The 15,282-nt window shown below is 47.1% G+C and overlaps 1 protein-coding gene across 1 annotated transcript in view; it reads right to left on the reverse strand.

The window, feature by feature from the left end:
* Positions 1-15,282, reverse strand: part of LOC147418392 (protein IN CHLOROPLAST ATPASE BIOGENESIS, chloroplastic-like) — a 115,787-nt gene that overhangs the window by 14,356 nt on the left and 86,149 nt on the right. Inside the window, exons 6-10 of the mRNA XM_086506934.1 lie at positions 14,089-14,250; positions 13,879-13,941; positions 13,656-13,750; positions 13,349-13,430; positions 13,142-13,252 (exon numbers count right to left, since the gene is read on the reverse strand). Of these exons, the coding sequence (XP_086363060.1) occupies positions 13,142-13,252; positions 13,349-13,430; positions 13,656-13,750; positions 13,879-13,941; positions 14,089-14,250 (513 nt within the window). The remainder of the gene's footprint in view (positions 1-13,141; positions 13,253-13,348; positions 13,431-13,655; positions 13,751-13,878; positions 13,942-14,088; positions 14,251-15,282) is intronic.

A 15,282-nucleotide genomic window follows, 5' to 3' on the forward strand; every position in this document is an offset into this window, starting at 1 on the left:
CCGCCCCCCCCCCCTTGGTGGAGGCATTGACTAGATCAGTATCCTTTACGCTCGGCTTGCCCTGGAGTCATCTCGACAACTAGCTCTACAAGGCGATACAGCATGTTGGTATGGACAGATGACCATGTTGGTATGGACAGATGACAACATTGTTTCAGTCGCATAGTCTCAACATGGATAGATTACCTCTGCTTCAATACTCTCTGGATGCACCCTCCCTGTCTCTTACACGGACAGAGATCACCAGACTCATACATCAGGATCTGATTCAGCTAGATACCAAGAGCACATGGATACAGCCGACACAGGAGTTGGGCACGAAGATGGCCTTCTACAGAGAGCATCTTCTCCAACTCATGGAGGACGGCTTTGTGACTAGGCCTGCATACATGGATACACACTTATCTCATGGGATAAGATGCGCTACTGGACAGATACGCACATCCTCACATCAGCTCCGGATCGAGCAAGGCCGATTTCGAGGGGTGCCGGCAGGGGCATGGATATGTCACCTATGTAAATTAGAGCCAGAGACAGAGCTGCACTACACATGTCATTACTATGAGATACGCGACCGCTTCGACTGCCTGTTTAGAGAAGGTTTCAGACCTTTTTCTAGAGTCATGCTACAAGGATCAGAGGTGTCTCGGATTGTTCCTACTAGAGCTGCGCACACATAGGGAGAGCTTGTTGAGGACATCAAGGGAAAGACAGTCTCAGAGACGAATCACAGATTTCTTTACACCAGCCAAAGGAGGCCAACGGAGCAGTCCTTACATCAGATCTCAGAGCCTACTCATACTAGAGGTATGCTGTATGCTGCTTGACCGAGCCACTGAGCTTAGTAGATCCAGACGCCCACGACCTCGGAGGGTCTCCCACTACTGACAAAGGCTGCAACAGAAGATATAGATCACTATACCTCGACATGCAAGACGCCCAACTAGAGTACTGACCATGGAGGAGGTCGATGAGATCCGACAGCGACCGATGAGAGATTTCATTCTGAACCACCCCCCCCCCCCCCCCCCCCATTTTCTTTTCTCCTTAGTGTTTTAGTGTTAGTTCTTTGTAACTTTGTAATTTCCGTACTCAGACATGGTATCAAATTCACCAATTGTAACTTTTTGGTCTCATAGGTCATTCTCGCCTTTTGAAGACGTTAATATAACATTTCATTTCATTTCATTTTCTGAGATAGAGAGAGAGTCCCAACGACAGATTACAGATTTCTTTTCACTAGATATGGGACAACCAGAGGAGCAGTCATTATTGCAGAGCTCAGCCCACACTCATTCGACCACTACCGGCACTCTCGTCGACCGAGCACTGGAGCTACGAAGATCTAGACGGCCACACTTCACAAAAACCTATAAACTTCTACAAGCTGTCCCACTTTTATCGGGCTGAAATTCCTCTACTCTAACCCAATTTCGGCAACATAACCACAACAGAGACGGACAAAATCCCAAGTAAGCATTGACTTTCCACGCACTTTAGAGCACTTTGCAAAACCTAGCGAGAAATTGCATGTCGCGTGACACATCCAACCCTATGCGTCCGTGGACAAGCTACAACACGACAAGGGTTCAGTCAGTCCAGTCAGTCTAGATTAGAGGTGATTTGGCACTTTTGTAAGTCTATTCGTAGACCATGCATGCCCAGTCACTTAGAGTAGATCCATATCCTCTGGTTGCACACAGCATGATCATCAGTATTCCCATCAGAATCCATTAGAATTGCGCCCGCGGAAAGGAGTAGAACTCGGGTGAAGAGAAGATCCTTCTCAAACACGATTTGCAAGCGAAAGAAAACCCTCAAGACCTTCAAGAACCTCAAGAACCTCAAGACCCTCAAGAACCCAAGAACCCAAGACCCTCAAGAAACCAAGTTCCTCGTGAACTTAAGAACCAAAGATCATAGTGCATGGTCATCACCCGAAGCGGAATGCATACTTCACATACAGGTGGTGAGCATGAGAGAGGCGACGAAGAGTTCTCCCCACCAAGAGCTTTTTCCGACCCTCCCCCTTTGCCATCTATGCCACAGGTTGTACCAACTTCCATGGAGATGATGGTCAAGTCAATTTTGGACATGATGACCCAAAAACAAGAAGCCAATCGTGAAGCGACTCGCCTTGCGATGGCACAACAAGAAGCGAATCGAATTGCGTTGGTACAACAAGAAGCAAATTACATTGCTTTAGAACGCGAGCGCGATTAACGAAAAGAAAGAAAAGCACAAAGAAAGGAGTAACGAGAAGCTCAAAAAGCAGCCTTGGAGGCCGAGCGTGAAGCTCAAAGAGTGGCCTTGGAGGTCGAGCGTGAGGCTCAAAGAGAACTACGCACTCAAAAATTGGTTCGACAAGTACTTGCCGCGAAGTCCTAACCAACCAAAGATCGTGGGAGTTCCTCAAGTGGCGCAAGCCACGATGCGGATTCCAACCATCCAGTCACAGAGAAGTTGACTTTAAGTAAGTATGATGGTAAGATGGATACTACCGTTATTCATTCTTGGTTGCATCAATTTAATGCTTATTTTGCGATAACTAAGAAGACAGGAAACAACAAAGTTTTGACGGAAGCCATGTACCTTGCCGGTGATGCCATCAACTGGTACCACGCATGGCAAGAGGCACAGTTAGCCGCGCACCTAGAGGAAGCCGACGAATTCACGCCCCTTTCCTTCAATTGGGTTGATTTCCAAGACAAGCTCAAGGCACGGTTTATGCCACCTCAGTACCTCGCACGATTGAAGGACGATTGGCACGCTCTCAAGCAAAATGGTATGCCGGTTATGTCTTTTTCTAATCATGTTTTGCAGCTAGGTACCCAATTGCGCAAGTCGGATGATGAACACAAAGAGGCATTTCTTTTTGGGTTAGACGACTATATCAAGTTTGATGTAGAAGTCTTCGACCCAATCGATCTCAACAAGGCAGTAGCGATTGCTCTCGCACAGGAGATAAAGCACAACAAGGGAAAGCCTAAGGAGAACAAGACTTCTACAAGTACCTCGCAGACTTCTCAGAACCCTCAAAAGGGTAAGAACGGTAAGAATGGTAAGAACGGTAACTCTTCTAACCAATCTTCCAACAGTCTCTCAAAAAAGAATTCTTCCAATGAATCTAAGGGTAAGGCTAACACAATTGCTAAACCTAAGCTTACTCCAGATGAAAAGGTAGCACAAGGAATCGTAGGAGGATACATCACGTCGGAAGAGCAAAGCACTTATTCTAAGGAAGGTCGTTGTTTTCATTGTCACATTAAGGGTCACATAAAAACAACATGTCCTAAGCTTGAAATGAATGAATCTAAAGAATCCACGGAACACACTTTCTCTGTCAATGCAATTAATGATAACACGACTGTCCCCCAAGTTTCTCTTGACCCTCCCATTGACGATTCTCTCATTAAATGTTATGGTCAGGTGTCAGGGCAGCGTTTTGTCAGATTGTTTGACCCATGTAGTATGTATGATGTGATCAGTCCCTCTCGTTGAGAGAGCCCGCCTAGAAGTTAGTCAGAAATCTCCTCTCAAGGTCTCTGGCTTTGTTCCCGGTATGGACTCTCTCATTACGCAGGAGTGTCTTGGTGTGTTGTTTACAATTCAACAAGCTGCCTTCACTAGAAGATTTTTTGTCTCTCCTCTCTCAGGATGTGATATGATTTTGGGCATTAGATGATTTCGTGATCTTAACCCTCTCATTGATCGGGCGGCTAACACTTTCACTCTCTATGCCAAAAGTGATTCTCCCATTGTCATTCGTGGAGAGAACATTGTTCATTCTCCCTCTCTCATTGCTAATATGGAGGACAAAATTGAAAGGATTCAGGAGAAGGAGACTCTCTCGGTCTCTTCTTCTCCAAAGCATGACACACATGATTTGCATGATGATTTGAATGATAATGAGAAGCATGATGATTTGGATGCCAATGACAAGCATGATGATTTGCATCATCAAGCTGTGATTTCTCACAAGCATGATGAGTTGCATGAAAAGGATGTGATTGTTCACAAGAAGGATGATGTGTTAGTTGATGCTTTTTCTAGCGAAGCTAACCTCGTTGCAGATTCGATCAATCACGAAGGATCGATCTTGGCTCTCGAGCCTAGGTCCAAAGAACCCTCACAAGAAGTAGTATGTGTTCGCGTAATTGATACGCATGCATTGTATGAGTGTTTCATTCGCGATCATTTCCTGTATTTTAGTCAGCGTCTTTATGTGATCCCTTTTCCTAGACATGACATATTGTACGTTGAGCACGTTTCACTCATGAATGAGCACGAATGTATGCGGATTTTTCATGAAAAGCAGAAAAGTATGCACTCAAGGAAGTCTTATTCCATGTTTCTCATTTGGCATGACACATTTGTAGAAAGAGTACATAAAAGTATGAGCACCAAGCATGGGCATTTCCATTGTGAATTTCCATAGTTGATTGCTTTAGATCAAAAGAAAAAGATTCGATCTCATTGTTTGCGTGTGCGTGGTGAACGGTTTGGCACTCCGTCTATTTGTTCATTTACATTGCATACACAGTCTTTTAGGAAGACAAGATTTTTTTCAGTCACCTTACATGGAATAGGTATGTTCATGTTTTTGTGTTGGAAGTGGTTTCAGGAATTTACAGCCTCGGAGACTCTTGAAGGTGGGCCTACGTCCATAGAAGAAGTGGAAACATTGAAGGAGACTCAGAAGACTTTGTGTCGCTTTCAGCGCGGCCCAAAGAAGCAAGCGTTGCAGACCTTTATGAAGTTCAAGTACCGCACGACCCACACATCAAAGTGGGCCGGCGAAGAGTCCCTTCCAGGATTCCGGATGCTATTGGCGATCTCCCTCGACGGCATATAATTCGGTACCAGTACCTCACTTTGAAAAGGAGTGGATGTCACGTGACACATCCAACTCTATGTGTCCGTGGACAAGCTACAGCACGACAAGGGTTCAGTCAGTCCAGTCAGTCTAGATTAGAAGTGACCTGGCACTTTTGTGAGTCTATTTGTAGACCGTGGATACCCAGTCACTTAGTGTAAATGCATATCCTCTGGTTGCACACAGCATGATCATCAGTATTCCCATCAGAATCCTTCAGGGGAATTTTCTAGTGCATTTAGCCTATTTTACCTATTTTTGACATTTTTCACTTATTATTTTTAAGTGACTTTTGTTGGAAAGTAGGTAGGGCAAATTGAGTAAGTTTGTATATATGCAAACCTAAACTATCACTATTTGGCAGAAGAGTCAACAGGAGCCAAGCTTAGCAAGCAACTTCTCTAACAAGACCTTGGTGGACTTCCCTCCAAGCAAGACCCATCACTAGCGTTTTCTCCATCAAGAACCATCGCCATAGGTCTGCGTCAACCTAGCGTTTTGCATCAGCCTGTCGTTTTTGCATCAAGATATCATCGCCACAATACCTTCCCTTGTCTAGCCTTTTGCATCAGCATCCATTGACAACAGAAGATCAGCTAGCGCTTTTGAGAAGCTTCATCACCTAGAGTTTTTGGCAGATTCAACAAGGCGTTTTCAGCAATAGAAAGACCATCAAGTTCAGCCCCTAAAGAGTAGCAGATTCAGCCCTAAGAAAGTAGTAGATTCAGCCCGGAAAGACCATCAGTTTCAGCCTTTAAGAACCTCAGTTTTCAGCCCTAAACCTGCAGATTTTCAGCGTCAAAGACCTACAGAAACAGTCCCAGAATCAGCGTTTTTGGACTAGTCGCAGATTTCAGCCCATAGCGTTTTTGGACAGCAGATACTCACTTGCAAATTTCAGCCTTTAGACCGGTGTCGTCATCCCCGTCGTCATCGCCGACATAGCCTAGACTTGCATCAGTCACATGCATTCAGTTTGTATCAGTTTGTGCAATCAATAGTAGACCACTCTCGCCGACGAGAGTGGGGCCTTCGGAGGAGGGTTTTACAACGTCTTTGGTGTCATATCTCTCTTCTCTCTCTTCTCTCTCTACCTCTCAGTCTCATACACTTGCACGCACAGTGTCCATTCACTTGTTTGTGATCATAGCACTCTCTCATTAAGAACGGAAGGCTCTACCTTCCATAAGAACAAAAGGAACCTTGAGCACAGTTCGGAGCACTCATCTTGAGCAAAGCGCAAACATTCATTCCGTTGCACCTAACATTGCAGCTCGCTGCATTCTCTGTTTTGCGCTCCGATTCGCGTATCGATCACTTCTGTGGATTGCCCTCGAGCTCTCGCACCTGTAGGGTCACTTGCCCCTTGAATTAGACGAGATTCCTCGCGGGAAATCTCTCTAATTTGTCCTGTACAAGCACCCAATGCTTTTTCGAGGCTCCCATGGCAAATAAACGATCCCAACGCTTGCACCTAACCCTCACCAAGCTGTCCAAACCTGTCCATGGCTGTAATTGCAAGGTTTTGACCCAATTTCGCCAACATAACGACGCAAATATCCTTGTAGATCAAAAGTACACGTCAAGGACACTTTCCCTTGCGGTATGGAAGCTTTCTAGTGAGCTGCAGGTCAATTGCAGCTTGCAGTAATTTTTTTGTTTTGCCATTGCTAGGTGCCTACTACCCTGTACACGCATCCCAAGGCCTTTTCGAGGCTCCCCTGGCGATTCCCTGCAATTTAGGTGCGAAACCCTAAACCTCGACCTCCTCGCACTAGCAGACATAGATGGAGGCTCGTGCTCCACCACAGAGGGACTTAGATGAAGCCCCCTTGCCCGACCCTGCCAAGCCTGCCAAGCCCACCATCTGACTTGCTCTGTCGCCAGCAGAGCAAGCGAGCCTTGCAGCAGAGGTGGAGCGCCTTCAGGCAACCTCTGTCATCTGCAAGATCATTGGCAATCGTCCTATTAGAGATGAGGTAGGCGACATCCTCTAGACCCGCCTTCTAGCAGAGGTGGAAAAGATTATTGACATCCAGCTTCTCGAACGAGGATACTACCAGATTGAGTTTGAGACTCCCGAAATGGCCGCCAAGGTCATTTTGATGAGCCCGTTTGCCATCCAAGCAGTTAGAGCTCATTTCAGAGAGTGTTGCCATGGTTTTGATCCAGCTTCGGATGTTCTTGTCGAGGAGACACATGTGCCCATTTCGATCTGGTTCCCCGGCCTTGGGATGGAGTACTTACCGCTTCTTTTCAGGATTGATTCCGAGATTGGGAGAGTCTTGGAGACCCCGCGCACGTCAGTTTTAGTTGCAAGGCTACGGGTGTGCCTTCAGTACGCGTGACACTCATACCCTCCCAAAGGTGGTTCTCTTACCTAGGGTGAGTGGGGGGTGGTTACGCCAAAGGGTGGAGTATTTGGGACTCCCAAACCAGTGCTTCATTTGCAAGTATATGGCCACTTAGCGAAGGCCTGTCCTCGTAGGAGATCTTGGCCCGCAACGCATGCTCATTCAGCCCCCCAGTGCTGAGCATGCCCAGCAGACAGGTACCCAGGACATAGGCTGATACTTCGACAGAGGCCAACGATCAACCAGCTAACGGTTGGCAACAGGTGCGCGACCCACGTCGACAAAGATGGGCTCGTCAAACTGTCCCCCTGTTGGCCAACCTCCTCCAATTCAGTAGCATTTGGGTTCCGAATGGGAACCGTTTTGACCTCCTGCAGTAGGAGTCCTCTGAGAAGCCCCCCTCCACCTCAGTCTCACCACCCCCGCCCCCCCCCCCCCCCCCCCCCCCCCCCACACCCTCAACCTCCTCTGTTCCGCCACCACCTCTCCCCCCACCTTCCTCCTCCACCCTCACCTCCCGCTCCCCCTCTTCCCCCTGCTGGGCCCTCAGCCTCATCACCCGACACATCCCACACCCCTCCTCCGACACAGGGGACTGGACACTCATCTGCAGCTAGACACTCTCTTGGTAGTGCTTTCGCTTCGAGCCGAATGGCTCGAGAGGGACAGCCCTACTTGAGGACACCACTTTTGGTTCAAGCCTCTCCTTTTGAAGCAGTCCCCGTGGGCTGACCAAGATTGATTTTGGCAGACGTTGGGATTTTTCACCCGTTTCCTTGGTGAACCTTCTTCCAACCTTGAGACAGCTTGCTTTCGAGTGCACATCCTCTTTCTAGCAGCCAGGGGCACCGAGGATTTGAATACAGCAGTAGGTTTCTCCTTTTTGTTGTGCAGCAGGGATCACATAGAGTGGAACTTGCACACAGTTCTTGGTTGGCTCCAGGTCAAGGTTGTTGAGTTCTCACACCACATAGGGGACCTGGGGGTAATAGATTTGGTACAGACACTTTGGCCTCTAGCCAAGTTCAGTGTGACGCCACCGAATGCAACAGGATGTAGACACCTTGTGGTTCACTTGTTTGCTAACACTGAGAGCCCCCCTTGCTATGTATTTGTACATGAGGATTCTTGGACAGAGGATGTAGCCCTACCGACTGCACGCTTTGCTTCGGCCTGGGTGAGACAGTCACTTCAAATGCGTTTGTCTAGAGGTCGCTTGGATGTGGATTATTCCCCATCCAAACCAGCCTCGAAGATAGCAAGATTGGCTGATGTAGCAGCATCCGTCTTTTCTCATTGATCCCATGAGAATTGTCTCATACAATGTACAGGGTTTAGGTGGGCCTTAGTTTTAACACCAAAGGGGCCGCTTGCGCCATGAGCTTCAAGGATGCCTTGTGGGTGGTATGATTGATATTCTTATGCTCTAGAAGCATCATCTTTGTGAGAGCCGTATTCGGCGATGTGGTCAGATTCTGCATGGCTGCTGTGAGACTTTTTGGTCAGCTCCTTTTGGGCCTAGAGGCATTCAGGGAGGAGTATGTATGACTATTGCAGACTCATGGCAGCAGGCCATTGTGGACAAAGGTATTATTGTGCTAGGTAGGGCCCAGTGGTTTACTATGCACGTTCATGGTTGCCTCATGGGCTTTCTCAACATCTATGCGCCCAAGGTGGCAAGTGCACGAGCTAGTTTTTGTCACATATTGTAGTCTTTGCCGCATGCAGAGCAGTGGTGTGTTGGGGGAGATTTTAACATGTTGGAGGACCCCTCAGACGGGATTGGAGGGAGTCATTCTATTGTGCACGGGGCTGAGTTAGCAGCTTGGGAATGGTTATATGTGACCTTGAGGATTTCAGATGTGTGGCAGCATGCAGGTTTTGTGTGACCTCCAGACATTTTGTCCTTTTCTTGCTCTCACTGCAAAGACGGAGGAGTGAATCTATCTCGGATAGATTGCTTCTACGCGAGCGACCGTCTCCGTGACATGGGAGTATCTGTTTGCATTTTCGCGGGGACTTCTTTCTCGGATCATGCGACAGTGATTCTTACTGTGACAGACAGACAGAGGAGTGGGAGTGTGATGATGCGCATTCCTGAGAGAATCTTGCTAGATACAGAGCTGAGAGAGCAGGTGGAAGCACTTTGGTGGACAGAGAGCTTGGGCACGCAAGGCTCCCCTACCAGTAGAGTGGCCACTCGACTTGTTGAGCTTAGCCGCTTCTTCCGTCAGGAGGCTGCGGCCAAGGAGGAGAATGGCGGCTCAGATGAGGCATTGCTTCCCTATAGCGGATGCAAGAGCGCCACCCTGGTAGTCCTTGGTTAGAGGAGCAGATGCAACAGGCTCGACAGGAGCTAACCACCATTGAGGAGCGGCGCCATGAGATTGCCTTTCATCGATAGGCATCTCAATAGACCCAGATTGGCGACAGAGTTATTGGAAAGTTCATCGAGACTGTGGGGCCTCGCCATGCGCGTACCAGTGTTAGCCAGTTGAGGAGACCTGATGGGTCAATTGCTTCAGAGCGTGAGGATATGCATGCAGTTGCTACCGACTTTTATCGTGATCTGCTGTCAGTTGATCCTTAGTCATTGCGTCGGGATGCATGTAGAGAGAAGGTTTGAGCACATATTCCTTGCCTTGTTATCAAGAAGATGTGTTAGAGACTAGAGCTTCCCCTCCAGCTAGAGGAGCTCCATGAGGCCCTTAGAGAACTCCCCCAGAGGTAGTTGTCGAGGAAAGGATGGTTTGACTCGCGGCTTCTTTTTGTGCTAGGACTTTGCTTGGTTCAAATCTTTGCAACGCATTTCAGTACATCCTGCACATTGGAGAGATGCCTGACAGCACAAGTGAGGGCTTAATTTACCTTATTCCCAAGGAGGAAGGCTCCTTGGATGAGATTTGATAGTGGCGACCCATCACCATCCTCAACTCAACCTACAAAATTCTAGCAAAGGCTCTGAGCTTGAGGATTCAGCCACTAGTAGAGAGCATTATACATGGGACCCAGACAGGTTTTGTCAAGGAGCTTAGTATCCTTGGCAACATCTTCACTTTTTGAGGAGGCATCTACCCTCACGCATCTCCGAGGAGAGGATCCGTGATACTCCTCAATTTTGAGAAGGCTTACGACAGAGTTGACTGGGACTTCTTGGACGGCACTCTACACAGGATGGGTTTATCAGACGCTTGGATTAAAGGTGTGTTAGCTCTTTACAGGCGTGCGCACAATCAGATGCTATTGGCAGGGGGAGAGGGGAACGCTTCATGCTCACACGTTCCGTCAGACAAGGTTGCCCTCTAGCACCTATTTCTGTTCTATGCTGAGGCGATGAGCAGATTTTTGACTTCACAGCAGGTTGGCTTGCATGGTTTAGAGCTCCATATTAGGGGAGACGTGCTACTGAACGTTGAGTTTGCCAATGACTCAACCTTGTACTTGGAGGACCAGGAGGCCAATCTGCACAGGTGTGAGCAGGCTCTTGAGGCATTTTGTTGTGCATTAGGCGCACTAATCAACAAGAGGAAGAAAATAGCTTTCTGGGTTGACAGCGCTCCTACACCTGATTGATCGCCAAGTGAGGGTTTCAAGTGGATTCCCCCAGGGACTCCACTTCACTATTTGGGTTGTCAGGTTGGCCTGGAATTTTCCCCTGAGCAGCAGACTGCTCCCCTCTTCTTGTCCATTAGGAGGAAGTTGCTCCATTGGAGTTCGGCACGGCTCTCTTTAGCAGGCAAAGTTGTAGTGGTCAACCACGTGTTGTTGACTACTATGTGGTACATCATGTCTTGCTGGATCTTCACGAGCTCCTGTATCAACCAGCTGGATCGGCTGATCAAGAATTTTCTTTGGTCAGGGTGCGACACCCAGCTAGCCCGGGCCAAAGTACCTTGGCAGGTCATCACCTTACCATGTTCTCAGGGGGGGCTGGGGATCATCGACCCAGCACAGTAGAGCAGAGCCATTCTTGGGAAGTTTGTGGTCAAAGGACTGCTTCCAGGGGAGGAGCCCTGGAAGGAGTTGTTGCTTCACCCGCTTCGAGCTTGAGTGCCTCATGTAGGAGGCCCTTAGAGCCCTTTAATCAGGTGGATTTTCAAAGAGATGCGCAGAGTAGGTATGAGTAGGATGATTTTGCTGCGAGCCTGCTTAGGTCTTGGGAGCGGAGCAGTTGAGGAGTAGCCTAGAGTAGTATCAGCCCACTTGCACAGAGGAGTGCTTGAGACAGCCCCCTATTTGCAACCCCATGGTTAGCACTCAGAGAGACCACCTACTTGGTAGTAGGCCTCATGTTTCTTGGGGTCCCATGGTAGAGGGTCCAACCCGCACTCTCAGTGACTGGCTCCAGTTTTCAGGTTTGTCTGAGGAGGCTCAGAGCATCCAGCTACGAGGCATGAGGGGGGTGCAAAGCATGTGCCAAGATATTACAGAGGCTTTACCGGCTGATTGGTTCACTCCTCTAGAGACAACAGCTCCTAGATGGATGGGGGCCTTCACGCGACTGGAGGTCCTCATCGCAGTTCGAGCTTGCTCGGAGTCCGTACCCCACATGTTCTTTGAGGTTCATGCAGAGGGTCACCTTCACAGAGTCTCAGTAGAGTCTCCACTGGTTGCAGAGTGTTGCTTTAAGAGGATATGAGTTTTGGGCATCTATGGGAGGACCTGTGTCATAGATCCTTACCGAGCAGACCTTGAGACAAGCCACTGGCCGCTTTGGGCTTGGGAGAGCTGCCCTCTCGCACGAGTGCAGTGGGACCCTGGAGAGTGGTTCTTGAGGGACCCCTTCTCCTCAGCCGCTTACCCTGGGAATCCCTTCTTTCAGTACACAGTTCAACTGGGGTGCCACGTGCTGGCTACACGGAGAGAGGCTCGTCGTGCTGCAGTACTTCATTGGCACGAGGAGGGTCTCGCAACTGAGTTCTTGTCAGGTTTCTAGGACTCCAAACAGCCGAGGAGAGTAACTTTGTTCCAGTGGCTAGTTGCACAAAGAGCTACAGCAGTTGGGAGCTGGCTAGTACACAGTGGCTTTTTGGTAGCTTGTGCAGCTTGTGGCCATCCTTTGGAGAGTCAGCGGCATTGTCTGTGGGACTGCCCCATGGCACAGCAGGTTTGGCTTCGAGTTCTTTGGCTGATGCCGGTTCTTTCCATAGCTTGATAGTACACTTGGGGTGTTGCAGCCTGGTCCACTATCATGGGCCCTGCGCTCCATTTTGAGTTGGCTTCCACCAAAAGGATGATAGTGATCCAAGGGGGTCGAGCTACACTCCAGCTTGCCACAAAGCTTACCCCCCAAGAGTGGTGCAGTGAGATAGAGGTGTGTTGGGAGCTTGATTCACACTCTCAGGGATCAGTTGGAGAGACTCCAGGGCAGCTCCGATCGCATGCGGGGGCACAGAGAGGCTTTCCTGCGACTCTGGCGCCTAGGGCCTTTCTTCACCATGGTCTAGGGTGTACCCAAATGGCACTACCGTCCACCTATGTGGCTCTTTCCTCCTCTCATTTTGTGATTAAACCCCCATTGTACATATTTTGTTTTCTCATTGGGAGAGTCTCCCCTTGGTTTTGATGTAACCCTCTCTAGTAGAGGTGATTGTAGCCCTATGGGCAGTTTTATTAACTAATGGAAGGATCTTGTTCTCGGGAACAAAACATCTAGTGGCTTTTTACTATTTTTAGATGAGCATGACTTTTCTAATTTGCAATTTTTGGAGGCAAACGATATACCAAAATGTTCCCATATGTCTATGACCTTCACGATATATTATGTTCTTTGTTTGTTGAAGATACTGGATCTTAGAGCAAATGTAGTGGAATGAGGCATAAAGCCACTATCGTGGCCCAAACCACTTTAGTAGACTAGAATTCATATTATTCTCACCTTCACCAAAACAAACATGATTGAAGTGCAAACCTGGGCAAGAGGTTTCCCTTTGTGCAGTTCTTCCTTTTTCCCTTCTTCTGTAACCTTCTCTTTCATATACTCAATTTGTTCATCTCCCCATCCAGCTAGCTTGGCTATCTCCTATATACAGCACATGATCAATTATTCAAACCCCACCTGTCAGTTTGAGCACAAAATAAATCATAAAGACAGTTTTTTCCATGGACAAAGTAAAACCTCGTATTGACATCCCAGAGTCCACCAAGGAGACTTCAAAGCTACTTTTGCAGCATCCTTTGCTTCCAAATCACGACCCACTCTACATGTTTTGTGTTCAAGGAAATATTATCGTTTCTATGATAAAACCATGACTGGATGTACCATGCTGTCAACGATGATGGCAACTGACTAATCAAATTTTTCCATACCAGGTCAATAAGGGGTACGAAGGGTATTGATTGTAGTTATAAATGCATAATCATGATAGAGTCTTAAGCTGAGTTCTCTAGAAATTCAACTCGTTTACTTAAAAGAAGGCACTCACTTTAGCATAAGTTTTGCATTGAATACAAAAGGTCGGGCAAAACCTGGAAAATGCTTTTTATTGGCATAGAACTCCGCAGTGATCAAGGCTGACACCTTCGCCATAAAAACCCCCTCAAGTCAGCAGACCAAACAGATTAAACAAGTTGACTGTAATTACTCAAATTAAACACCTTCACAGCCATAAATGTTAAAACGGAAGCTATAAAGGCAGTTCTGGCTACCTCATCTCCTCGTTCCAAATGCATATTTGCCAAATGCTCAAACACGTCTGGAAACAAGCCAACCTAAAAGTGTATCAAAGTTCAATGTATAATGTCTGTAGAAACAATTGAAAATAACAAGGACTTCTAGAAACTGACTAGAGATTTTGACCAAAAAGTTGGATAGCTCAAGGTCACTGGCAGTAATCAAACGTCAGCAACATTGACAACCTTTTTTATCAGGTATGATTGAACATTTGGCAACTTTGAATTGGAGAAATCCCCTTGTTTGTACAAAGATACCCCAGCAGCTTCGCATCTGTTTAGAGTGTTTCTAGTTTCATCTTTGCTTGCGTCCTCCTCGACCAAGAGTCTATGGATATACTGATCTATCTGCCAAAAAAACTATGATGTTAAGAAAACTTTAAAGGTTGATTGGCTGCAGACTGGAATAAACCAACATGAACGAAAAGTGCACATTACTTTCTACCTAGATGAATTTAGAAAAAAGCGCAAATTCACCCATGTGCAAGGTATAGACTCATGGTAGTCATTCACAAGAAAATATAAACATCAACTTCATCATGCATACTACTGACTAGATATTACATCCCATGAATGTCCACCATTAGTGGGCCTAGTGATAGAACTAGGCAAGGTAGGTCCATGTGTCCGCTACGAACAATACTGGGCAGCACGGTATGCAGTATGGTATGCTCTGTAAGAAAATGTACGTAAAGATTGACAAGACTTTTTTATGATAAGGATTTAAAACTCAAAGGACTGTATAAAATGTGCACCACTATCCCAACCTGTTAGATCTCAATCCAAAGTAAGCTTCTAAACATGTAATTCCCTTTACAAACACCATGTCATTAGAAAACTGTGCACATTCTATGCAAAATCCATGACATGTATGTCACTGTGTGGGCATATGAAATGTCAATGTGGGGGATATGTGCTTTCATTCTTTCACACTTGCACTTGTAGACGACAGAGGCGTAGTTCCGCTCCAGAGATTGTTGCTGACCACGCACTGATGATCCGCCTTAAATGGGGTTCTGTCCTCGTATTTGAAGGCACTTTGGCCTTATAAAAGGAACTTTCAAAACATAGGCTGTAAGTCTAACTGCTTCAATAACTCAAAAATCTAAGCATAAGTGTTAAAAGCTCCCAGTGTAAATAGTCAACCTTGTAAAAACTCCCAGTGTAAACAATCACCCATGCTACCTTTGATCTGTAGATAAGCTATCACGTCATCTCTAATCGGTACAGAATCTTCGTGTTTTGCGTCCAGATTTACGCTGTAAGAGGCTGAGCGAGAGAGAGAGAGAGAGAGAGAGAGAGAGAGAGAGAGAGAGAGAGAGAGATGAAATGAAATGATATACTAACATCTTCAAAAGGCCAAAATGACCTATGAGACCA

This window comes from Adiantum capillus-veneris, chromosome 30, assembly GCF_014529385.1.
Source record: "Adiantum capillus-veneris isolate H3 chromosome 30, ASM1452938v2, whole genome shotgun sequence".
NCBI classification, from domain to species: domain Eukaryota; kingdom Viridiplantae; phylum Streptophyta; class Polypodiopsida; order Polypodiales; family Pteridaceae; genus Adiantum; species Adiantum capillus-veneris.